Source organism: Hemitrygon akajei, chromosome 9 (assembly GCF_048418815.1).
Source record: "Hemitrygon akajei chromosome 9, sHemAka1.3, whole genome shotgun sequence".
In the NCBI taxonomy this organism is placed as follows: Eukaryota; Metazoa; Chordata; class Chondrichthyes; order Myliobatiformes; family Dasyatidae; genus Hemitrygon; species Hemitrygon akajei.
In genome coordinates, this window is record NC_133132.1 from 158700500 (window position 1) to 158726788 (window position 26289).

General features: G+C 44.8%; 1 protein-coding gene across 1 annotated transcript in view; it reads right to left on the minus strand.

The window, feature by feature from the left end:
- LOC140733696 (synaptotagmin-like protein 2) overlaps positions 1–26289 on the minus strand; it is a 238669-nt gene that overhangs the window by 102483 nt on the left and 109897 nt on the right. The window contains exon 6 of the mRNA XM_073057383.1: positions 3908–5200. Coding sequence (XP_072913484.1) covers positions 3908–5200 — 1293 coding nt within the window. The remainder of the gene's footprint in view (positions 1–3907; positions 5201–26289) is intronic.

The following is a 26289-nucleotide window of genomic DNA, read 5'->3' on the forward strand; positions in this document are numbered from 1 at the left end:
TATGAATCAGATCCGCTGGAGCTGAATTCCATACCACATTATAGTTCATTATAAAGTGAGCCATTTGGAAGAGCAAACAAAAATCATGCTGCTTGCAAAAGTTGCCCTAACAGGTTTTAGCAACTGGGCCAGTAAAAAATACTGCTAGTCTCCTAGTCATATCTAAGATCTTCTTCCGAAATCATTGTTAAGATTCAAAGATACACAGGGCAGAAATGAGACATCCAACTTGCTGAGTCTGTGTTGACCAACAAGTATCTACTTTTACACTAATCCTACACTAAGTGTAATCCTACACATAGTCAGAGAGACATGGTCATAGAGTGGTAGAACACTACCACACAGAGGCAGTGTTCATGTCAAACTATTATTCTGCCATGTCCCATTAACTTGCACCCAGACCAAAGCCCTCTATAACCCTCCCATCCATGCAGCTATCCAAGTTTCTCTTAAATGTTGAAATCGACCCCACATCCACCACTTGCACTGGTAGCTCATTCCACACTCTCACCACCCTCAGAATGAACAGGTTCCCCTCATGCTCTGCTTAAGCATTTCACCTTTCACCCTTGGCCCATGACCTCTCATTGTAGTTCCACCCAACCTCAGAGGAAAAAAACCTACTTGCATTTACCCCAACTATTCCCCACATAATTTTTATTCCTCTATAAAATCTCCTTTTATTCTCCTCTGCGCTAGAGAACAAAGTTCTAACCTATTCAACCTTTCTCTATAACTTCGGTCCCTACCAATTTATTCTCAAGAATCGAGTTTATTTTCTATATGCATTGACACATATTAGGGATTTGCTGTGGTGCGTTGGTGCTCAACAACAAACAATAACATTCATGAATCATAAGGAATAAAGAATTATATGAAAATGAAGTTACAAGTATGGTTATGGAACAAAATGTGCATAATACATAAACAACCAGTCTTCTTTTAAAATGTAAACTACATTATAAAAAGTGGCTTAAAGGGCAGTGACAGAAGTAATGGATAGAGGGGAGCAAGGAGGGCTAACCTGATTGGTTAATCAGATTAACTACCTGGGGGAAGAAACTTTTAAGATTGCATTAAGTTTTTCATTTAATAACCCTATAGTGCTTTCCAGAAGGGAGCTTTTGAAAAAGGTAGCTTGCTGTGTGAGCACTGTTTCCACACTTGCATAAACCATTCCCTGATTCTACTGCTGATCCTGAGCTATTTAATGTGGCCAGTTCACTCACCGACCTGCATATATATGGAATGCAGGAGGAAAGCAGGCATTCCAGATGAAACCTGGACATTTGCAGGGAGAACATGTAAACTTTATACAGACACCACTGGAAGTCAGGATTGAACCCAAATTCCTGGAGTAGTGAGGCAGCATCTCTGTGCCGTCTCAAAAGGAAAGAAACAAGCACCTGCACAAAATTTTATTCTCAACTTCATTTTAGAGATTTGAACAATTGCTGCAATACAAAAATATTCTAAGAGGAAGCAATTGATTATTTCTCCTTTTCGTCTTCATACTCCAAAATGAATTGGAAGCAGCTTAGATCAAGTAAATTGGATTGAACTCTATTAAAAAGAAGGAGAATATGACACCAGCTGCCCAATGGCAATGGAAATGGTAAGGTATAATGCCCTACCCCATCCCCATTGCCCTCATGACCGATAACTTTGGCTGGATCCTCAGAATACGTGGATGCACAATGTAGCATGCATTCAGTATAGGTATTCAGATCAACAGTGGCCTCCCATTACAACCTCAAGACACGTCTAGATGAAGTGTAGATGGTGCAGGCTTCACCCATTCTTCAGCTGGTAGTCTTGCCAAAGAACAGCACAAGGGCAAGTACATTGCAAGGTCAGGAGATGCAGGATCTCTCCTCCATGCTTCAACCAAATAAATTTGGTCCCTCATGCTTTCGCTCAAATGTGCTACCCCGACTAATAGGGCTTTCTGATCCTAAGTCTAGCTCAGTCCCTAGTGCTGGGTTGATGAGATCTCTAATATAATGCTTATTGCATTGCCTTGTAAAATATGATCCTCAGTTTCAATTTGTGGCTCTTAGTCACCTTTTATGTTCTGTTTCTCTATTCCTGGACTTCTCAACAGCTCACCCTGCCCAACAGTAGCTGTTGGACGCATGCAGGTATTTATCATGAACAGTTGCATCAGATGAGGCAGAATCAAAGGTGCTCCTCAGATAAGAAGCACAGATAGACTCCTGCACAGTACACGACTCTCTGCTCTGTTTTCATTTTGTTCCTTGGCTTGAGGGAAATGTAGTTCAGCACCAACTTGTAACTTAAATTAAATTACTTTTATTTGGAGATTTGAAGAAGAAGGTTAGCTTTATTTGTCACATGGGGATGGGGTGGGCCAAGTTACCTTACAGTGTCACGTGCATCAAATCAAATCAGCAGGGTTTGTGCTGGGCAGTCTACAAGTGTCGCCAGCATAGCGACACCCACGGCTGTCTAATCCTAACCGTACACCTTTGGAACGTAGGAGAAAACCAGAGCAACCAGACAAAACCCATACATTCATGGGGAGAATGTACAAACTCCTTTCAGATATCCTCACAAATTGAGCCCCAATTGGTGATCACTGTTGAGGAAAAAATGCTGTGCTAACCATTATGCTATCATGCTGGAAAAACAGAGCTTTCTGGATGTGGTTCAGCCATTCTTGGAATATGGGTTGTGGTCTATGAAAATGATAGCTCTACACATCAAAATCTGGAATGACTGACAGTGTATACGGACAATCCTAAGACATCATATGACATTGGAGTGTGGATTCAAATGATTTTCAATTTGTTTGACTAAATCTATACATAACTGAGCATTGCTCTATTGATTTTTAAAAGGCGGCTGAATTCTCAAATTAAGAAAGTAAATGTTGATCAAATTAAAATACAGTAGAAAGAGGCAATTCACCTAATTAAGGTTGATCTTTAAGATTATGGGTTAAATCCTGTTCTGAGTCAATTCATCGTGTTATTGTAATTTACGAAAGAGCTTGAAAGATTGGAGTAATGCAAAGTTAACATCTGCCTTCTTTCCAGCCTGTGACATGGTACTATCTTCATTCATTGCTTTTAAAGATATAGTTGTTTCATCTGTTTTCTATCCTTCAACAATATTTGACAGCGACTTCTTTTTCATTTTGGTTGAGAGTCTCCCTTGCTTGTTATCTGCCTCAATCCTCGTGTTGCCTCTGTAACTGCTTTGACATTTTGTAGTTTGATACAAGACCGTGGAACTCTGCCATGGATGATCCCAAGCCCAGCTGTGAAAAGAGGAGGGTTGGGCGGAGGGCGAGCAAACCCATCCCGTAACGCAAAATCCACGGCTACAGAAAAGTTAACAGAAACTCCAAAGACCTCATCCCTGGCAGTGGAAGGATATTTCACCTAAAAGACGTAGGAAGTCATCTGTTGAAAGTAGAAGCCACAGGTTTGATGAATTTTCAGCCCAGGACAGATGATTCAGGTGAACTGCTATTGGTTGTCAATACCCCAGTATTGGGTTGATGGGTGAAGAAGAAGAAGAAGATAAGACTGTGTGAAACCAGAGCACCCATATTGTCAAGGAAGGCAAGGTTGTGATCATCAGGTTTTTAGTTTTCTTTATAATTTATTTCTATTTATATAAAAGGACATAGGATCAACAGCACATGAAATAAATGGGTCCCCTTCTTAAATATAATGTTCTGAATACCAAAACATTCCTAGTTTGTAACTTTTGGATGATTTGACCTATTCCTACAAACAAACCCTGAGTATGCTCAGATGTGCAGAACTGCCAGCTAGTTATCATGAAGTATGCTAAAATTCTCAAAGTGAATGCAAAAAAGTATATCTAATTTTTCAGCAGTAATTACTGTTGCTAGACAGACAAATCATGAGCATACCTTGTTCACTCTTTGGCAGTGTCGCTGAAGTCTCTCTCCAGGATGGAGATAGGAAATGTTCGGTTGTTCCCTTGTTGCTCAAATACGGATTTTCGTGTGGTTTGGTTTCAAATCTTTCAGCTGGAGACAATGAGGAGAAGCCATTGTCATTTTTTTCTTCTTGCTGTGATGTGGCATCATCTTCATGCGTTGCTATTGAAGAGTTAGGAGCTCTGTCAGTTTTCCACTCTTCAACATCTAACAATGGCTTGTTTTTCATTTTGGTTGAAAACCTCACTTGCTTGTTACCTGCCTCTGTCTTTGTGTTGCCACTGTAATCAGCTGATTGTTGTAGCATGTCTCCTATGTCTTCAGTAGGTTGGACTGAACTCAATTTGGGGAAATTTTCTGACTCATTGGAGCTGGTGCTGGAACTACGCTTTAAAATCCCTTTCCTTTTTGAACTCTCAGACTCTCCTTTTCCTAAACTTGTATTTGATACATCATTGTAATGTTCTCCAGGTTTCTGAACTTGGCTTGATGTGTTGCTCATTGGACCTGTAGAGCTCTCTGGTTCATAATCTTGGTCCACATTATTGACTATGGATTGATCTTGCCATGTTGATGCATTGGACCTTGTACTGTCTTCAACTGATGAAGGTCTTGAAGAAAATAGACTACTTGTATCTGGAGACTTGCTCACAACACCTGTTTTCGATTTGATAGCATAGTCAATGTTTTCCTCCTGCGGCTTGCTCGCACCTTTCAGAATTTCTGACAGTAGTGTTGATGTATTTCTTGAAGTTGCATTCTTTTCCGTAAGGTTTTTCTTTGAATTGGACAATGCTTTATCTATCACTGAGAAATCTCTTGTTGGATCATGGGTCTCTTCTGGATCTTGTACAAATTCTGCCTCACTGTCAATTTTTCTACTCTCATCCATGTTTGCAGGACTGTGCTTAAAGTATTCCATTTGTTTAGGAAGTCCTAGACTTTTGGTTGCATCAAGGTCATCAGGGTAATATCCTGGTTGGGCACTTCTGGTCAAAGAGCTGTCTGCCTGTACATTCAGATCAACAGACCCTTTTTTAGGACTTTCTTGAGCTTCTTCAGAGGTCCAGAACTGTGGTTCTTTGGCTGAGTGCAATGGTCGATTGATTCTAAAGTCAGAATAGGGATTTTTTTCTGACATAGGTTCATCCTTTGCTGTAACAAATGAGTCATTGTTGGAAGGAAGTACCTCACTGCCTGGGGATGTAGACTTGTCTTCGAAATCTTGATTACTTCTTTTCCTCGCCGCTTCTCTGATGTCTCCTTTAAAAAAATTTAATTATGATTGTATGAGAAAAGATCTGGTTCATTGTATTCCATCAGTAATATACATTGGTTAGAAAATTAAAATATGACTTCTGAATACACTTCAAGTGACAAGTGAAAGAATCACTGATTCAAAATCTGAAACTACTTAAATAGGAATGTCAATCCAACCCATCATATTAATCCAACAAATCAGATGCGACAAAGTCAGCAATAAATTTGAATTTCAAGACACATGTTAGAAAATAGCTCAAGGACCACGTAATGAAGAGAGCTGCTTCCTGATGCAAGTCATTAGCTTTTTGTTTCCTTTTGATGTGAATTGAATTAGGTATATATGAGAGATTTTAAATAAACTGTCACACTTAACTCAGTGCTAATACTCCTGTCTCTGGATTCAAGCTCCCTCAGAAGAAGAGCTCAAGTGCTCTGGCTAAGACAACATAAGGCGACTTATTTCATTGCTGCTTGAGGTGGGTAATTGTGTCAAGATTAGTTAGCATTTTCTATATTAATAAAGTCTCTCTGGGGCACCACAGCAATATAGTGGTTCGTGTGACGCTATTACAGCTCAGGGCGTTCCAGAGTTTAGAGTTCAATTCAACATGGTCTGTAAGGAGTTTGTATGGTCCTCCGAGGTGCTCCGGTTTATTAAGACAACTGGTCATTGTAAATTGTCCTGTGGTTGAGTTAGTATTAACTAGGTGGGTTGCTGAGTGGTGCTTCTCATTAGGCTGGAAAGAACTGTTCCATGCTGTATCGCTAAATGAAAAGAATATACATTTTAAAGCTGTTCATTGATATTCCAGGATTGTGAAAAATACTATCTGCCCATAATCTTTCTTGTTTCTGTCAAATAGCTAAGATTCAAATTGTTCCTTGCTTTATTTTAAATCAACAGGAACAACTTCACAAAAAGTAATTTTAAGGGTCACTGCAAAGGCTTGCAAGTAGGAGTAATTAGCTGGTTCTCATCATGGTGATTGATTCAATCTGGGGCCGTGCCTGGATTTGTGGGTGGAAGCATCACGCAGCAAAATTATTTTTAGAAATTATCACTAAAGATCTTGGCCACCTAATTTGCTCTAGATGTAATTCACTTTTAAAGTTCCATTATTTTTTTTCACTTTCATAATGATGTGAAGTTGCCAGCACAGAAACAGACACACTTCAGCCCATCATTTTTCTTTACTCTTTTCATTTAGTCCATGACCATGTAGGCCCTGTAGTTCAAGTGCAGAACAAAATATTTCTAAAAGTTTGTGCTGTCCTACCACCACCACTCTCTGTCTCTTATTAGCCTTATTATCAATTTTGGATCAATTTTCGAGCTTTCCTTGGATCTCATGTGCCATTACTTTGCAGCTTACCATGTGGAACCTTCTCAAACGCCTTAGTAAAGGCAACATCTCCTAAACTCATCATTAATCTTGGTTAAAAAATCAGGTCAAACTAGCGAATGTCCATTAATTACTTATAAGAGATTCCCACTTGTTGGAAGTTATTCTGCTCAAAAGCAACTGCTCACAACCATAAGTCCTGATGAAGGGTCTCAGCCCAAAACATTGACTGTTTACTCTTTTCCATAGATGTCGCCTGACCTGCTGAGTTCCTCAGGCATTTTGCATGCGTTGCTTGGATTTCCAGCATCTGCAGACTTTCTCACAATCTATTTTCATCAAATCCAGTCCAATGTTATTGAAATCAGCCTTTCCCCAGTTTAGGACCTTAACTTCCAGACTGCTCTTTGCCCCTTCCAAAATAACCCTGAAACTCTCAGGAATTATGGACTACTAACACCAAAGTGCTCCCACACTAGCACTTCCAATATTTAACCAGCATCATTTCCCAAGATCCCACTGAGTACAGCCCCATTTCTAATGGTTTTCTCACCATTTCTCACTGGTTTGGACAATGTCAAGAAATCGTGCCCCAGCATCCTGATAATTTAAAGATACCTCTTATTGATGTTCTGTTTATGTATACATCCTACAACTACAAAATATCATTTACCCACATATGGCTCATGATATTTGGCATTCATGCCTGATAAGTCTTCAGATGTGATGTTCATTATTGTTCTGTTTCTTGACCGAGAGCTTGGTCTTTACTTTCAAGGGCAGTTAAACAATTATGGAGCAATGTACAGTTAAGACAGTAAGGTTTTTCTTCGTGTGTTTCCACAAGTCAATGTAGAAAATCAGGTTTATTCAAGAATAACTCTGGAGCATATGGAGGAGAGAGGCTATGTTGGGTCTAGGATTAGGTCAGATCATTGAGAAATTGAAGGAAGTGTGGCGACCCAATTACTAGCACACTCGAACCGGCTGACAATTAGCCAGAATGCAGGGACAAAGGAAGAAAGCCTGAGGGAATTTCAGTAGGGCCTCTCAAGGTATCTGGTGGGAGGAGACAGGCTTTAAAAGCAAGACTGTGGAGTTGAAATAAACTTATTCTTTGGCTGCAGTTTATCGACTCCGTGTCGTTATTTCAGCGCTGCGTGTAGCACACCACTACAATTGGTGACCCTGACGGTCCAAACGTTTTTGGACCGGAGATGACAGACGCTGCATTTGTTAATGCGGTTTCCTTGAAGCTGCCAAGCTTCTGGACGCTACAACCTCACCTATGGTTTCTGCAAGCAGAAGCCCAATTCCATGTTCGGCAAATAACCTCAGAGGACACCCGTTACTACTACGTGGTGAGCTCCCTCGACCAGGACACAGCGGCCCAGGTCGCGGAGTTCGTACAGTCTCCCCCGGCGGACGGCAAGTACACGGCATTCAAAGCCCTGCTCATAGGGACTTTCGGGCTCTCCCGCCGTGTGCGAGCTGCCCGTTTACTGCACCTGGATGGCTTGGGAGACAGGGCCCCATCAGCTTTAATGAATGAGATGTTGTCTCTGGCTGACGGACACACACCCTGCCTCATGTTTGAGCAGGCATTCCTGGAGCAGCTGTCCGAGGACATACGCCTGCTGCTGTCCAACGCGGATTTCAGCGACCCCCCGGAAGGTGGCAGCCCGGGCGGACGTGCTGTGGAACGCCAAGAAGGTGAGTGGGGCGTCCATCGCACAGATCACCCGGCCACGCTCCCAGCAGCAAACCAGTCCAGGCCCGGCCGCAGAGCCCGCTAAACCCAGAGGCCGGGGTGTGGAGCCCAATGAGCAATGGTGTTTCTACCACCAGCGATGGGGCGCAGAAGCCCGCCGTTGTCGCCCGCCCTGCCAGTTTCCGGGAAACGCCAGGGCCAGCCGTCGCTGATGGCTACGACGGCTGGCCATCGGGATAGCCTCCTGTATGTCTGGGACAAGCAGTCGGGACGCCGGTTTTTGGTCGACACCGGTGCTGAGATCAGCGTCTTACCTCCGACGAGTTACGACACCCACAGCAGGGCGCCGGGTCCCCCCCTACGGGCCGCGAACGGCAGCACAATAAGGACCTATGGCACCCGTCTGGTGCAGCTACGGTTCGACTCCAGCCAGTTTACATGGGACTTCACACTGGCCGACGTAGCCCAACCGCTTCTGGGTGCGGATTTCTTGCGGGCTCACAGCCTACTGGTCGACCTGCCCAGGAAGAGACTGGTTCACGCCGAGACCTTTCAGACGTTCTCCCTGGGTGCAGCCCATTTGCCAGCCCCTCACCTCGGCTCCATCACGCTGTCCGACAACGACTTCACCAGGGTCCTGGCGGATTTCCCATCGGTTCTGGCACCGCAGTTCGTGGCAGCCACGGCGTACAGCACCACATCCTGACACAGGGACCACCCCTCCATGCCCGCGCTCGGCGGCTTCCCCCGGACAAGCTCCGACTGGCGAAAGAGGAGTTCAAGATGATGGAGGAATTGGGGATCATTCGGCGGTCCGACAGCCCTTGGGCCTCCCCCCTGCACATGGTGCCCAAAGCGACAGGGGGCTGGAGACCGTGCAGCAACTACCGCAGGCTGAATGAGGCTACAACACCGGACCGCTACCCTGTGCCGCACATTCAGGACTTTGCAGCAAACCTGCACGGCGCGCGGATCTTCTCCAAGGTAGACCTCATCCGCAGATACCATCAAATCCCGATGCATCCGGACGACATCCCCAAAACGGCTCTCATCACCCCGTTCAGTCTTTTTGAGTTCCTCCACATGCCGTTCGGCCTGAAGAATGCTGCACAGACGTTCCAGCGGTTGATGGACGCGGTGGGACGCGACCTGGACTTCGCATTCATCTATTTGGACGACATCCTCATAGCCAGCAGCAGTCGTCCGGAGCATCTGTCCCACCTCCGACAACTCTATGCCCGGCTGAGTGACTACAGTTTAACGATCAACCTGGCCAAATGCCAGTTCGGGCTCGACACCATTGACTTCCTGGGCCACAGGATTACCACAGACGGGGCAACCCCCTCTGCCCACTAAGGTAGATGCGGTCCACCATTTCCCCCAACCCACCACGGTCAAAGGCCTCCAGGAATTCGTAGGTATGGTCAATTTCTACCACCGCTTCCTCCCTTCAGCTGCCCGGATCATGCGCCCTCTGTTCGCATTGCTGTCCGGTCTGGGCAAGGACATTACCTGGGACGAGGTGTCCGCCGCCGCTTTCATTCAAACGAAGGATGCCTTGGCGAACGCCACGATGCTAGTGCACCCCAGAATGGACGTCCCTACCGCCCTCACAGTGGACGCATCTAATATGGCAGTCGGTGGGGTACTGGAGCAGCTCATCGCGGGCCGCTGGCAACCCCTGGCGTTTTTTAGCAAACACCTGCGGCCACCCGAGCTCAAATACAGTGCTTTCGACCGGGAGCTATTGGCACTATACCTGGCAATCCGGCATTTCAGGTACTTCTTAGAAGGTAGGCCCTTCACCGCGTTCACGGACCACAAGCCGCTTACCTTTACTTTCACGAAGGTGTCCGATCCCTGGTCGTCCCGCCAGCAGCGCCATCTGTCCTACATCTCTGAATACACGACGGACGTCCGGCACGTCTCGGGTAAGGACAATGTCGTGGCGGATGCGCTCTCTCACCCTAACATTCACGCCCTTTCCCAAGGGGTAGACTTTGAGGCACTGGCTGAGGCACAGCTGGCAGATGAGGAGATCCCATGTTACAGGACCGCAGTGTCCGGTTTGCAGCTCCAGGACCTCCCCGTAGGCCCAGGTGAGAGGACCCTACTCTGTGACGTCGCCACCGGCCAGCCCCGTCCGACTCCGTGTCGTTATTTCAGCGCTGCGTGTAGCACACCGCTACAGAAGGGTGTATTCTTGGGATTGGTTTGAGATTGGTAAATGGCAATCAGTCTGCTTGAAGAGGTGGGGAGGATGTGATTGAATCCTGAGTACAGGCAGGGTTTTATTGGAAGTTCAGAGATTCAATGTGTAGATTCAACTACAACTCCCATATGTTCCAGAGTCTTCTTCACGATGGTGCCGGCAAACAATGCAACCAAGGATGACGTCCTGCAGGCAGTTCACGCATCTACTTCTTTCACTTCTTCTTCTTTTAAATATAATACTACCAACTGAGCTGTGTGCGATTAGAACCTATAATTTACATTTTGATAGTGTGGTTTTGGACCAATTGATCAATCTGGTGCTTTGCTGTTTCCTAAGGAGTTCAGTGAGGATTGGAGCAGAGTGCATGGCCTGCAGGCCTGGAAGCCTGGAGACAGGGCAAGAGCCTATGATTGACTCCATTGCTTTTCTCTGATTCAGGCCTCAGGTAAAGTTGAAGTTGACGAAGGTGAGAGCAGCGGACGGGCGTCTGCCTGCGTGTGACTGAGTTTCCTCTCCCTCCAGCTCGCTGCTGTTGGAGGAAAGTGTAGTAGTCTTGGGATCCATGTTGCAAGGATTGCTCAGAGAGCCCGTGGAATTGTTTTGGGGGATTTAGGGGGTTCATCATGCATGTTTTCCTGGATTCTGGGGTTACTCTTTTTTTATTGCTGTTTTTGAGCGGTTGGATTGAGGCGAACGATGTGATCTGAGGTGCTTCAGCAAAGGATGCTTTGCCCTGTGGCCCGTAGTGGGCTAGCTGCATGGCACTGAACTGAACTCAACTGAATACCACTGAAATCCCGGTTTAACACTTAATATTTTATATGTTGTTCAGTTGCTTTTAGCCATTTGTGCAATTTTTCACACATTGCACATTGGGTGTTAATATTTACTTGAATGGGTTCCATGGTGTTTCTTTATTTTGTGGCTGCCTGTGAGAGAACATCTCTCAGTTGTATACTCTATACATACTTCGATAATAAATATACTTTGACTTTGAACTAGTAAGCATTTGATGTATGCAATTAATTAGACAAACTCTGCTGCACAATGTAGAATAGTGGTTGCATGTTTTATTACCACATTCAAAATACTGGGTCTGCTCAGAACTATACACTCCAATAAAGGAAGTGCACATCTCTGCTACATTAACTTCTTCACATTCTCTCAGGAAAAGAAGGTTTCTGCTCATAATAGCTAGACAGTGGTGATACCCAGATGAGAAAAATTGTTTGTTGTATTGACTGAGATTGCTGAATTTCTGTGTCAGCCTTGAGATTCCCTGAAGGTTAATTTGCAGGTTGAGTCAGTGGTAAGGAAGGCAATTGTGATGTTGGCATTTATTTTGAGAGGACAAGAGTGTGAAAGCAAAGATGTAATGTTGAGGCTTTGTAAAGCACTGGTGAGGCCTCACTTGGAGAGCTGTGTTCAGTTTTCGGGCCCTTATCTAAGAACTTACGTGCTGACATTGGAGAGGGTTCAAAGGAGGTTGTGGTGAACTAGATATACCTGTCTGACTGCTCCTGTGGCTCCTCCCAAGACCCTGCTGACTACCCCTGTGGCTCCTCCCACAGACCCCTGTATAAAGGCGACTGTGGCCTGCTGCTCTCCCTCATTTTCCCCAGGATGTAGTGTTGTCCTTCAGTCAATAAAAGCCGATATCTCACTTCCTAAGTCTCGGCGTGAGTTATTGATGGTGCATCAATTTTATTGACTGAAAGTTACAACATGGAAACCGCTTTACGCCCAGAACGCCTAGACTTGGACCCCCGAGACCCTGGAGCAGCCCTTGCCTTTGAACACTGGCTGGTGTGCTTCCAATCGTACTTAGAGGAGGTTCGTGCCACCGACTCGGCTGCTCGGCACAAACTTCTCTTCTCGAGGGTCGACCCAAAAGTTTATTCGTTCATCAGGGACATATCCACCTACGAGGAGGCGCTTGCCGCCCTCCGAAGACAGTACCTGCGGCCAGTAAATCCAGTTTATGCACGGCACCGCTTGGCCACGCGAAAACAGCGGCCTACGGAGTCGACTGCTGAATTCCTCAGCGAGCTACAGATACTCGCGCGAGACTGTGGCTGCAAAGCGCTCACAGCGGAACAGCATAAGGAACTCTTGGTCCGAGACGCTTTTGTGACTGGGGTTCGGTCAGTGTGTATCCGCCAGCGGCTGCTGGAAAAAGCTGATCTTACCTTACGCTCTGCGATAGAGACGGCCAGTTCGATAGAGGCTGCGCAACTGTACGCCGAAGAAGTCCAACCGAGCCATTCCCCGGTTCCGAGCGAATTCGCCAACGCCGCAGCCAGTCGCGGTATCTCAAACCCCACGAATTCGCCAGGTATGAAACTCTGTTACTTTTGTGGGCTTCGGAAACATGCACGAGAACTCTGTCCGGCGCGCGAAGCGACTTGTTCCAGCTGTGGGAAGAAGGGCCATTTCGCCAAGGTCTGTAAATCTAAACCGCGCCCGGGGTCGAGCAGCGCCGCGTCTGAGACCTGGGGGCCGCCATTTTGCATGACCGGATGTGGACAACCATCTTTGCCGGCGTCACCTGGCCCCGCCCCTACCTACCCGTGTGCGAATTGGGAGCCGCCATCTTGCATGCCCGGATGTGAGCGGCCATCTTTGCCGGCGTCACCAGGCCCCGCCCCCGCCTCGCCATCTTGCATGCCCGGATGTGAGCGGCCATCTTTGCCGGCGTCACCTGGCCCCGCCCTCGACACGCCCCGTTCAACGCTGGCTTCCGTGACCCTCGATCAAAGCGCCCCGCACCAGCTCGCAAGGTCGATGATGGACATCCTGGTGGAGGGGCACAGGACTCGCTGCCTGTTTGACACGGGCAGCACTGAGAGTTTTATTGACCCGGCCACAGTGAAACGCTGCGGACTCGTGACACGGCCGGTCCGTCAGAAGATCACCTTGGCTTCAGGGTCGCATTCCACAGACATCCGGGTGGGTTGTGTAGCGACATTGGTGGTGCAGGGCACAGAATATCGGAACTTTGCGTTCCTGGTCATGCCTCGACTGTGCGCACCTGTGCTATTGGGGCTGGACTTCCAGAGCCATCTCGAAAGTGTGACTATGGCATATGAAGGCGACTGTGGCCTGCTGCTCTCCCTCATTTTCCCCAGGATGTAGTGTTGTCCTTCAGTCAATAAAAGCCGATATCTCACTTCCTAAGTCTCGGCGTGAGTTATTGATGGTGCATCAGAGGTTCATGAAAATGATTCCAGGATTGAAAGGTTTATTATACGAGGAGCATTTGATGGCTCTGGGCCTATACTCAGTGGAATTCAGAAGAGTGAGTGGGATCTTATTGATACCTGTTGAATGGTGAAAGGCCTTGATAGAATGGATGTAGAGAGGATGTTTCCTATGGTGGGAGAGTCTAAGACCAGTGGACAGAGTCTCAGAATAGACAGCCATTCACTTAGAATGGAGATGAAGAATAATTTCTTTAGCCAGAGTGTGGTGAATCTGGGGAATCCATTGTCACAGGCAGGTGTTGAAGACAAACCATTGGGGATACTTAAGACACAGATTGAAAGATTCTTGCATGAACGGATACAGGGAGAAGAAAGGAGATTGGGGCTGAGAGGGAAATGGATCAGCCATGATGAAATGGTGGGGCAGACTTAATGGGATAAATGGCCTAATTTTGCTCCTATATCTGATCGTCTTTTGATCTATTCAGTGACAATGGTTTGGGTCTTGAACACTCTTAGGAATAACACATTTCACAAGACTCTTATTACTAGTCTTAGGTGATAATTTCATGTGTTTCTTCATATTATACAATGTTATCTTTTATGATGATATTTTTAATGTTATACACACATGGATTTTGATCATGTCTCTCACAGAATACTTCTTGAAAAACAGAAACGGTAAGTTGTGCACAGATAAGTGCTTCTGCTGGTTAGTCTGCCCTGAATGTGGCATCGCACTGTAATTCTGAAAAACCTGTTTCCATCTCCACAAACACAGGAGATTCTGCAGATGCTGGAAATCCAGAGCAACACACACACACACAATTCAGCAAGTCAGGCAGCATCTTTAGAGATGAAAAAACAGTCAACATTTTGGGCTGAGACCCTTCAAGAGGACTGGAAAATCAGGGAGAAGAAGCCATAATAAGAATTAAAGGTTCAAAGTGCATTTATTATTAAAATGTTTATAAATTATATAACCTTGAGTGGAAAATCCTTCAAAAGGTGGTGGATTCAGCCCAATACATCATAGGTAAAACCTTCCTAACCATTGAGCACATCTACATGAATCACTGCCGTAGGAAAGCAGTATCCATTATCAAAGATCTTCACCACCAGGTCCATGCGCTTTTCTCATTACTGCCATCAGGTAGAAGGTACAAGTGCTTCAGGACTTGCACCACCAGCTTCAAGAACAGTTACTGCCCTTCAACCTTCAGGCTCTTGAACAAAAAGCGATAAGTGCACTCATTTAAGGACTTTTTTAAATCTTATTTCATGCTCGTTATTTATTGCTATTTATTTATGTCTCCATTGATCCTGTTTGCAGTTACTGTTCTATCAATTTACTAAGTATGCCCGCAGAGAAAAAAATCTCAGGGATGTAACTGGTGACATGTATGTACTCTGATAATAAATTTTACTTTGACTTTGTCTTGAGATTCAGCTGCTTACAGGCAGCCACAAAGCAAGTAGCCTGAAAAAACTGATTTTAAAAAAAGACCAACACCCAATGTGCAGAGAAAGAGAAAGAAAACACAAATCCTGCAAACAATAAAAGCAAGCAACAATACTCCAAACCAAACTGAGTGTTTAGACATGAATCTCAAGCATCCTCGGTCTCAGTTCATCATACAGCAGGACAAAGTGCCGTGGAGCTTGCAAACGTGAAGCACGTAGCAACAGAAGCAGTCTCATAGTCTCAGTGCCACGGAGAGAAGGGTGAACATCACGGAACAGTGAGAGGAATCGGCCAACCCTTGACTCCGGGCCTGACATCCAGCCTTTTCCATCGATCTGGGCCAGCTTTTAAGTTGTCCAAATACCGGGTTGTCCCCTGCACTGGGACCCAGGCCCTGTCACAGAAATGTACCTCGCCATCCGGCCCAAAGCTGTTCCTGACTTCTCCAAACTGGCTTGATGCTGATTCAAAATTCCTCCCAGTTTAGGTGAACGGGCACTAAAACTCCTCCACCTCGACACCTCTCTGAATCACTCGCTCCAGCTCCTTCTGCGACATCATCTCCAACACTGACATCACCTCTGGTGACATCAAAACTGTTTTGAACATGTTGCACTCTGACTTTATAATGCACCAGCACAGCTCATCCCTCAAGTTAACCTCCGCTCATTGTTTGAACTTTACCACAATGAACCTCAGAAGAAGTGTTATTAATAATGTTTTTAGTCAAATTTCTTGTCTTTTTAACCTTCTAGTAAGTTCTCACCCAACCAGTAGCATCATCTTAATCTGGAAAAAGAAGGTGGGGGAGGGAAAAACTACAAGCTAGCAGGAGATAGTTGAAACCAGATGAGTGGGGAGGGTGGATGAGGCAGAAGCCTTTAAAGTGATAGATGGAAAAAGTAAAGGACTGAAGAAAAAGGAATTTGATCAGAGAGGATAACAGACCTTTGAAGAAAGGGAAGGAGGAGGGGTACCAAAGGGAGGTGATGGACAAGTGAGGCAAAAAGAAGGGATAGGAGTGGAGCCAGAATGTGTTTCCATCTGTTTCCTATGGGTTGAACAGTACAGTTGACTTTCTTAGTATTCAGTAAATCTCTCAACATCATCATTGGCCCATGAAGGGTAAATTGCTCAGAAGCTTCCCAAAGTCCCCACTGTTTCGCTCACTGTTCCACAATATTTACTCAGCTCTGAGGCTGAGGCCGTGGGCCTGCTCCGGCTGATTCGGGCCTTTTGTCTGCGGGCTGCATGATCTTTACTCTGCCATGTGATGAATTGAGACTGGAGCTGAGGCCTGCTCCGGCTGATCCGGGCCTTTTGTCTGCGGGCTGCATGATCTTTACTCTGCCATGTGATGAATTGAGACTGGAGCTGAGGCCTGCTCCGGCTGATCCGGGCCTTTTGTCTGCGGGCTGCATGATCTTTACTCTGCCATGTGATGAATTCAGACTGGAGCTGAGGCCTGCTCCGGCTGATCTGGGCCTTTTGTCTGCGGGCTGCATGATCTTTACTCTGCCATGTGATGAATTGAGACTGGAGCTGAGGCCTGCTCTGGCTGATCTGGGCTTTTGTCTGAGGACTCACTTTTGTTCTAAATGCTATTTGCTTACTTTTATTGTTTCCACAAGTTATTTTTTCCCTCTATGTCTGCACAATGGGTGTTTGACAGTCTCCTTGTTTTCAATAGTTTGTTTTGTGTTTCTTCTTCTGTGGCCGCCTGTAAGGAGAGGAATCTGAAGGTTGCATGACATACACATACTTTGATAATAAATGTACTTTGAACTTTGAAATTTGTTGAATGGTGGTCCATTGTCTATACATCACAACGTGCAAGGACACCATCAAGCTTTAGATTGATCAGTTTCGTGGCTGCAGAACTGGCAATTTCTACGATGGGAATCTACTACAGGTATCAACGATCATAGGCTCTTAATCATTGAGGCAAATTTGCAAAGCAAACAAAATTAGTCCATGACCTTTGAGTAACTTAAAGATCTGTGTTGAATCTTCTCAATATCCAGTCAGTGTTGCTTGGGAACCATACCTATTCAATTCACAATACCTATGTGTTCATGAATCTCTGAAGGCCTTCATAAACCATGCCTACAATATGTTTCATTCAAAACTGCAGAAGACAATGTGCTTGTGAAGTAGGTGTAAACAAACTGAAAATTTACAGTGAACTTCCTGCTGTGTGTATGCTTCTTCTTAAATTGAGTTTCAATTTTTATGATTGAGTTGTTGTTTCAAATCAGGAGTGTTTGCTTTATGCAGCTTTGATTTTGATCAGTGTCATTTTGAGTACTGCATTCATGCTGACATAATAATGTGCAGTGCTGTGAAGATTTCTTCATGAAGAGTGGGGTCACTTGTAGGTGATGCATGTGTAATCCCTCCAATGTAAAGATCTGACACTGTGCCAGAACTCAAAATATCGCAGTCAAAATATCTCACAGAATGTTGCAGTATCATTCTTGCTGCTGAAAGTTATTACATAGAAACATAGAAAATAGGTGCAGGAGTAGGCCATTCGGCCCTTCGAGCTTGCACTGCCATTCAGTATGATCATGGCTGATCATCCAACTCAGAACCCTGTACCTGCTTTCTCTCCATACCCCTTCATCCCTTTAGCCACAAGGGCCATATCTAACTTCCTCTTAAATATAGCCAATGAACCGGCCTCAACTGTTTCCTGTGGCAGAGATTCACCACTCTCTGTGTGAAGAACTTTTTCCTCATCTCGGTCCTAAAAGGCTTCCCCTTTATCCTTAAACTGTGACCCCTTGTTCTGGACTTCCCCAACATCGGAAACAATCTTCCTGCATCTAGCCTGTCCAATCCCTTTAGAATTTTATACGTTTCAATAAGATCCCCCTCAATCTTCTAAATTCCAGTGAGTATAAGCCTAGTCAATCCAGTCTTTCTTCATATGAAAGTCCTGCCATCTCAGAAATCAATCTGGTGAACCTTCTCTGTACTCCTTCTATGGCAAGAATGTCTTTCCTCAGATTAGGGGACCAAAACTGCACACAATATTCTAGGTGCGGTCTCACCAAGGCCTTGTACAACTGCAGTAGAACCTCCCTGCTCCTGTACTCAAATCTTTTTGCTATGAATGCCAACATACCATTTGTCTTTTTCACCGCCTGCTGTATCTGCATGCCCACCTTTAATGACTGGTGTACAATGACACCCAGGTCTCGTTGCATCTCCCCTTTTCCTAATCGGCCACCGTTCAGATAATAATCTGTTTTCCTGTTCTTGCAACCAAAGTGGATAACCTCACATTTATCCACATTAAATTGGATCTGCCATGAATTTGCCTACTCACCTAACCTATCCAAGTCACCCTGCATCCTCTTAGCATCCTCCTCACAGCTAACACCGCCACCCAGCTTCGTGTCATCCGCAAACTTGGAGATGCTGCATTTAATTCCCTCGTCTAAATCATTAATATATATTGTAAACAATTGGGGTCCCAGCACTGAGCCTTGCGGTACCCCACTAGTCACTGCCTGCCATTCTGAAAAGGTCCCGTTTACTCCCACTCTTTGCTTCCTGTCTGCCAACCAATTCTCTATCCACATCAATACCATACCCCCAATACTGTGTGCTTTAAGTTTGCACACTAATCTCCTGTGTGGGACCTTGTCAAAAGCCTTTTGAAAATCTAAATATACCACATTCACTGGCTCTCCCCTATCCACTCTACTGATTACATCTTCAAAAAATTCTATAAGATTCGTCAGACATGATTTTCCTTTCACAAATCCATGCTGACTTTATCCGATGATTTCACATCTTTCCAAATGTGCTGTTATCACATCTTTGATAACCGACTCTAACATTTTCCTCACCACCGATGTCAGACTAACCGGTCTATAATTCCCTGGTTTCTCTCTCCCTCCAATCCTCAGGAACTAATCCAGAACCTAAGGAGTTTTGAAAAATTATCACTAATGCATCCACTATTTCTTGGGCTACTTCCTTAAGCACTCTGGGATGCAGACCATCTGTCCCTGGGGATTTATCTGCCTTTAATCCCTTCAATTTACCTAATACCACTTCCCTACTAACATGTATTTCCCTCAGTTCCTCCATCTCACTAGACCCTCGGTCCCTTACTATTTCCGGAAGATTATTTATGTCCTCCTTAGTGAAGGCAGAACCAAAGTAGTTATTCAATTGGTTTGCCATGTCTTTGTTCCCTATGATCAATTCACCTGTTTCTGACTGTAAAGGACCTACATTTGTCTTGACCAATCTTTTTCTTTTCACGTATCCATAAAAGCTTTTACAGTCAGTTTTTATGTTCCCTACCAGCTTTCTCTCATAATCTTTTCTCCCTTTCCTAATTAAGCCCTTTGTCCTCCTCTGCTGGTCTCTGAATTTCTCCCAGTCCTCAGGTGTACCGCTTTTTTTTGCTAATTTATATGTTTCTTCTTTGAACTTGATACTATCCCTAATTTCCCTTGTCAGCCACGGGTGCAGTACCTTCCCTGGTTTATTCTTTTGCCAAACTGGGATGAACAATTGTTGTAGTTCATCCATGCGATCTTTAAATGCTTGCCATTGCATATCCACCGTCAACCCTTTAAGTATTATTTGCCAGTCTATCTTAGCTAATTCACGTCTCATACCTTCAAAGTTACCCTTTTTTAAGTTCAGAACCTTTGTTTCTGAATTAACTATGTCACTCTCCATCTTAATGAAGAATTCCACCATATTATGGTCACTCTTACCCAAGGGGCCTCGCACGACAAGATTGCTAACTAACCCTTCCTCATTGCTCAATACCCAATCTAGAATGGCCTTATTTGCAAGTAAAACTTTCCAAGAATTAGACCATAAGACCATAAGATATAGGAGCAGAATTAGGCTATTCGGCCTGTCATGTCTGCTCCACCATTCAATCACAGGCTGATCCAATTACTCCAGTCATCCCTACTCCCCTGCCTTCTCCCCATACCCTTTGATGCCCTAGCTAACAAAGAACCTATATATCTCTGCCTTAAATGCACACAATGACTTGGCCTATACAGCCGCTCATGGCAACAAATTCCTCAGATTTACCACCTGCTGATGAAAGTAATTTCCCTACAACTCTGTTCTAAATGGACATCCTTCAATCCTGAAGTCGTGACCTCTTGTCCTAGACTCCCCTACCATGGGAAATAACTTTGCCATATCTAATCTGTTCAGGCCTTTTAATATTTGGAATGTTTCTATGAGATCCCCCCTCATTCTGCTGAGCTCCAGGGAATACAGCCCAAGAGCTGCCAGACATTCCTCACATGGTAACCCTTTCATTCCTGGAATCATTCTCGTAAATCTTCTCTGAACTCCCTCCAATGTCGGTATATCCTTTCTAAAATGAGTCCAAAACGGCACACAATACTCCAAGTGTGGTCTCATGAGTGCCTTATAGAGCCTCAACATCATATCCCTGCTCTTATATTCTATACTTCTAGAACTGTCAAATGAGTTGTGCTGTAAGGCGAACCATTGCAGCGATTTCTTCATGAGTCAGAGCAGGGCAACGAAGAGATTGTGAAAAGTTCCTACACATCTCACACTGATAGATGCACCTATACCAAGCAGTCCATGGGTCCAAGAGTTGCAAGTACTGACTCCTACTTCAGCCAGTGCTAAATATCAACTTTGTCCTCACGGTCATTAAAGTTGTTGCTGATCTTTGAATTGGCTTCAACACTTACAGCATGAATTCTGAAATACCGTTTCAAGGCTAGAACCAGAATCAGGTTAAATATCACTGGCGAATGTCGTGAAATTTGTTGGCTTTGAAGCAACGATACATTCCAAAATATAATAATAGAGAAAAAGCTGTGAATTACAGGAAGTGCATATATTAAGTATTGAAAAATGGAAATTGAAAAAGTAGTGCGGTCGTGTTCGTGGCTTCGATGTCTGTTTACAAATTGGCTGGCAAAGGGGAAGAAGCTGTTCGTGAATCATTGAGTGTGTGTCTTCCAGCTTCTGTATCTCCTTTCTGATGGAAGCACTGACAACAAGGTGTGACCTGGGTGATGGGGGTCTTTAATGATGGATGCCACGTTTTTGAGGCATCGCTCCTTGAAGATATCCTGGATACTATGGAGGCTAGTGCCCATGATGATGATGATGATGATGTCTAAGTTTACCATGCCCTGCAGCGTTTATCGATCCTGTGCAGTAGCTCAACCCCCACGCCCCCACCCCATACCAGACAGTGATGCAACCAATTTGAATGCTCTCCATGTACATCTAGAAATTGTCGAGTGTTTTAGGTGACATACCAAATTTTCTCAAACTCCTAATGAACAATGTACTCTTATAATGTAGGTAAAATTTCCAGGTGATTTAGAGAGTTGCTTTCATTGGCTTGAATATCCTGCTGTAACAATAGCAACGTTGTTTCAGTTCTGCCCTGCTAACAATTATTTTCTGTTAATGGTTTTGAATAAGAAGTTTCGTCCTGGTATTTATTTTCTTCTCTGAAGCTATTCAAACATCATCCATTTCTGCTTTATTTTCTCTGCTCACTGAAAGTGACAACAATCTTTCTAACTTAATGATGTTCTTTGTAAGGACTTTCCACAGAAGTTGTTTTGAGAAATGTCCTTAAAAAACAGCATTATCAGCTTTCGTTCTAGGTCAGAACATTCACAATTTTGCACCAGGTGTCTGCATTATTGTTCCGTTTGGAGTGTCAAATGGAGTGCAGTTGTCACATTTATCAAATGTCACCAACATAGCTTCAGTTTCTGTTTTATTAGCAACTACCTTTTAAGTCTTCACCACACTTTGTGCACGAACACGCCTTCTTGTGGCATCTGATCCTGGCACTGCCCCTCACACCTAGAAAGCCGTTTTTCCTGGTAGGATTGAACTGCAAATGCCTCTCAGTGTTGAGCCTGATGTCCCGTTGTGAGAGGCTGAAGCTGGTAAGGCCGGCCAACAGAGCTCTGGGGCATCTGTATAGGGCAATCCCCTGTACAGCGGATACAGAAACATTGATGAGCTCCAACAATACCATCAACTTCGGACGATGGAGATGGGAGATGGGAGGTCATCAATGGCTATGTTCCACTGGGAGCTAAGGGCCCAAGAAGAAGATGAAGAACTGCAAATTACCTGGAAGGTATGACTGTCGCTGCCTTAACACTGCTGATGTGCTGAGAATACTCAACGTTACCATTTGATCAGATACGTAGTTTTGATGATAGTTGAACAATTAAATTAGGTGATAGAATTTACTGCCTCCTAAAGGTTTAACAGACTGGATTACAGACACAGATCCAATGCAAGGATCCTATTAATGACCACAGCAAAAGTATATATGTGGGGTAGATGTAAAGTGCAATTGCCCTTTAAGAAAACAGTGAGGTACTATTGAACCAAAAGGCCTTAGACCCCCACTCCCTACTATCCTACTGTCTCTGGAAAACAAAACTGAAGACCTCAGTGCAAGATTGTTGTACCAGAGGGACGTCAGGGACAGCTGTGTACTTTGTTTCACTTAGTTTGGGAGACAGCGCTACAGACCAATGGCTTCACCATTCTCCAGAGAGACGGGACCACTCAGTCTATTAAAGGTAGAGGAGGTAGGGTACACTTTATGATTAACTCATCATGGTGCACAGACATGGTGGGTCTGTCTTGGTCCTGCTCACCTGATCTGGAACATCTAGTGGTCAAATGTCATCCATTTTACATGCCAAGGGAGTTTCCTGCCATCATCCTGGTAACAGTGTACATTCCACCTCAGGCCAACACCAGCCAGGCGCTGGAGGAGCTGAGCACCATAATCAGCAAGTACGAGTCAGTGTGCCCTGATACCTTCCCTGTCATTGTGGGGGATCTCAACCAGGCCAGCTTGAAGAAGCCTCTGAAAAATGACACCAACATATCATCTGTGGGACCAGAGGAGCCAACACACTTGACCACTGTTCTGCCACCATCAAGAACACTAACTGCGCTTTCTCACGTTCACACTGGAAAACCTATTCACCTGGCTGTACTTCTAAACTCAGCACAGAGGTGGAGACCAGAGACTGCAGCACCAGTAGTGAGGACCAAGAAGGTATGGTCCAGGGGGGTGGAGGTGGAGGAGTGCTTGATGCATGTTAGTGGACTGGATAATATTCAGCAATTAATTTTCAAATCTGAATGAATACAGTTCAAGAAAGCAAATAACATAAGGGGGAACTCTCCCAACTGAAGTCCTGCAGCTAGCTAGAACCCTCAGTGAGTTCTGGTTTAAACTACTGGCACTGGCCTATGGCAGTGCTCTGGGACCTGAAAGCTGGAGAACGTGCTGATGGATGTGCAGATGAATGTCAAAATCGTCGACTTTGGCCTCTCTAACATGATGTCCAACAAGAAGTTCCTGAGAACCAGCTGTGGCCTGTGTAACCACACTGCTCCTGAGATCAGTTCTGGAAGGTACGGCGTGTTGATGAGCAGGATGGTAGCATGGCACCTTACGGCACTCAAAGAGAGGAAGATCATAGTTCAATTCCTGCCGCTGTCTGTAAGGAGTTTGTACGATCACCCTGAGACCTCAAGGGTTTCCCCTGGCTTTTCCAGTTCCCTCCCACATACCAAAGATTTACAGGGTTGTGCAGATTAATAAATAATGGGTATGCTATGTTGGCATTGGAAGCATGATAACACTGGCAGACTGTCCCCCGTACATCCTTAGACTATGTTGGTCAATGACACTAATGACGCACTTCACTGAATGTTTCAATTTTTCAATGTACATGTGACCAATAAAGCCTATCGAATTTAATTTAAATTGCAGAGAAGCAGCCTGCATGTGTTCTATGTAAGTTACTTTCACTGGCCCCATTACTGCCACTGAGAAATACAGACACCTCACAGATCTCAGGATACCTCTTGCTTTAGGATGCACAGGATTCATGGGAAAGATACACAGACTTCCTGATCCATGCATTAAGTGCACAATGTTTAATAATGACGCATTTTCAGATGCAGGTTGTGCACAAAAATGTGATACTATGAAATTTCTAGGTGATATAATCACAGTGAAGCAATTAGGTCCAGACAATAAAAAAATTCTAGATAGAGTCCTGTACCCTAGAATTCAGAGAAAGAGTCCTTTATTGTTATTCAACCGTACACATGTATACCACCAAACGAAACAAAGAAAAATGAAACTGCATGCTACCACCCACACTGGACCCCTACAACTTGCCTACAGACACAACCAATCAACAGATAATGCAATAGCCACAGCTCTACACATTGTCCTTGCACTTCCGGAGAAGAAGAATGCTGTTCTTGGACTACAGTTCAGCTTTCAACTGCATAATTCCCGCTATGCTTAACAAGAAGCTCAGAGACCTTGGCCTTCACTCTGCCTTGTGAAGCTGGATCCTGGACCTCCTGGACCTCCTGTCAGATCACCGGCAGGTAAGAGTGGGCACCCTCACCTCTGCCCCCTGACCCTCAACACAGGTGCCCCTCAGGGCTCTGTCCTAAGTCCCCTCCTATTCTCCCTGCATACCCATGAATGTGTCGCCACCCACAGCTCCAATCTGCTAATTAAATTTGCTGACAATACTACACTGATCGGCCTAATCTCAAACAATAACGAGGCAGCCTACAGAGAGGAAGTCATCACCCTGACACAGTGATGTCAAGAAAACAACCGCTCGCTCAATGTTGCAAAAACCAACGAGCTGGTTGTGGACTACAGGAGGAATGGAGACAGGCTAACCCCTATTGACATCAATGGATCTGGGGTTGAGAGGGTGAGCAACTTTAAGTTCCTTAGCATACACATCACCGAGGATCTCACGTGGTCTGTACATACCTGCTATAGAGACATAGAAACATAGAAACCCCACAGCATGATATAGGCCCTTCTGCCCACAAAGCTGTATTAAACATGTCCTTACCTTAGAAATTACCTAGGGTTACCCATAGCCCTCTATTTTTCTGAGCTCCATGTACCTGTCCAGGAATGCCTTAAAAGGCCCTATTGTTTCCACCTCCACTACCACTGCCGGTAGCCCGTTCCATGCACTCACTACTCTCTGCGTAAAAAACTTAACCCTGACATCTCCTCTGTAGCACCTCTTTCACCTCAGACGATTGAAGAAGTTTGGTATGGGTCCCCCCAGATCCTAAGAACTTTGTACAGGGGCACAATTAAGAGCATCCTGACTGGCTGCATCACTGCCTGGTAAGGGAACTATACTTGCCTCAATCGCAGGATTCTGCAGAGAGTGGTGCAGACAGCCTAGTGCAACTGTAGATATGAACTTCCCACTATTCAGGACATTTACAAAGACAGATGTGTAAAAGGCACCTGAAGGATCACTGAGGACCCAAGTCACCCCAGCCACAGACTGTTCCAGCTGCTACCATCTGGGAAACGGTACCGCAGCATAAAATCCAGGACCGGGACAGCTTCTTCCACCAGGCCATCAGACTGATTAAGTCACGCTGATACAATTGTATTGCTATGCTATATTGACAGTCCTGTTTTACATACTATTTATTACAAGTTACTTTAAATTACATATTGCACATTTAGATGAAAATGTAGCATAGAGATTTTTACTCCTCATGAATGTGAAGGATATAAGTACCGTAGATTCCGGATTTTAAGCCGCTACTTTTTTCCCACATTTTGAACAGCTTTGAACTCTGTGGCCTTTAATACGGAGCGGCTAATGCATTATTTTTTTTCATGCCGCCAAAAACATTTTGCCTCGTAACAGTAGACCAATAAAATTGATGAGTAGTTCACAGAGGTCCAATGAAATTGTATGATAAATCAAGCGCACTTTCACAATTAAATTATCGTAAATCAGTCATTTGTACTCACCCTCATCAACATGGAAAACACTCGAAGAAAAGCATTGTGCTGCCTTTATAGCAGTTATTTAGTTTATAATATTTTCGCTTAGTAATTCATTTGTTAGTTAAAGTTAGAACTGTTTTAACTATATTTGTTTTCTGTACTACATCGCGGGATGCTATGACGTCACACCCCATCACACCCGGTTTCGCCGCGTCTTGTGGGATACCGGTTTGCGATAAACGAGAAGGCGGGGGGCGAGCGGCGGAGCGGTGGAGCCAAAACGCTGCTTTTAAGTTAAAGGCGATCAATAAC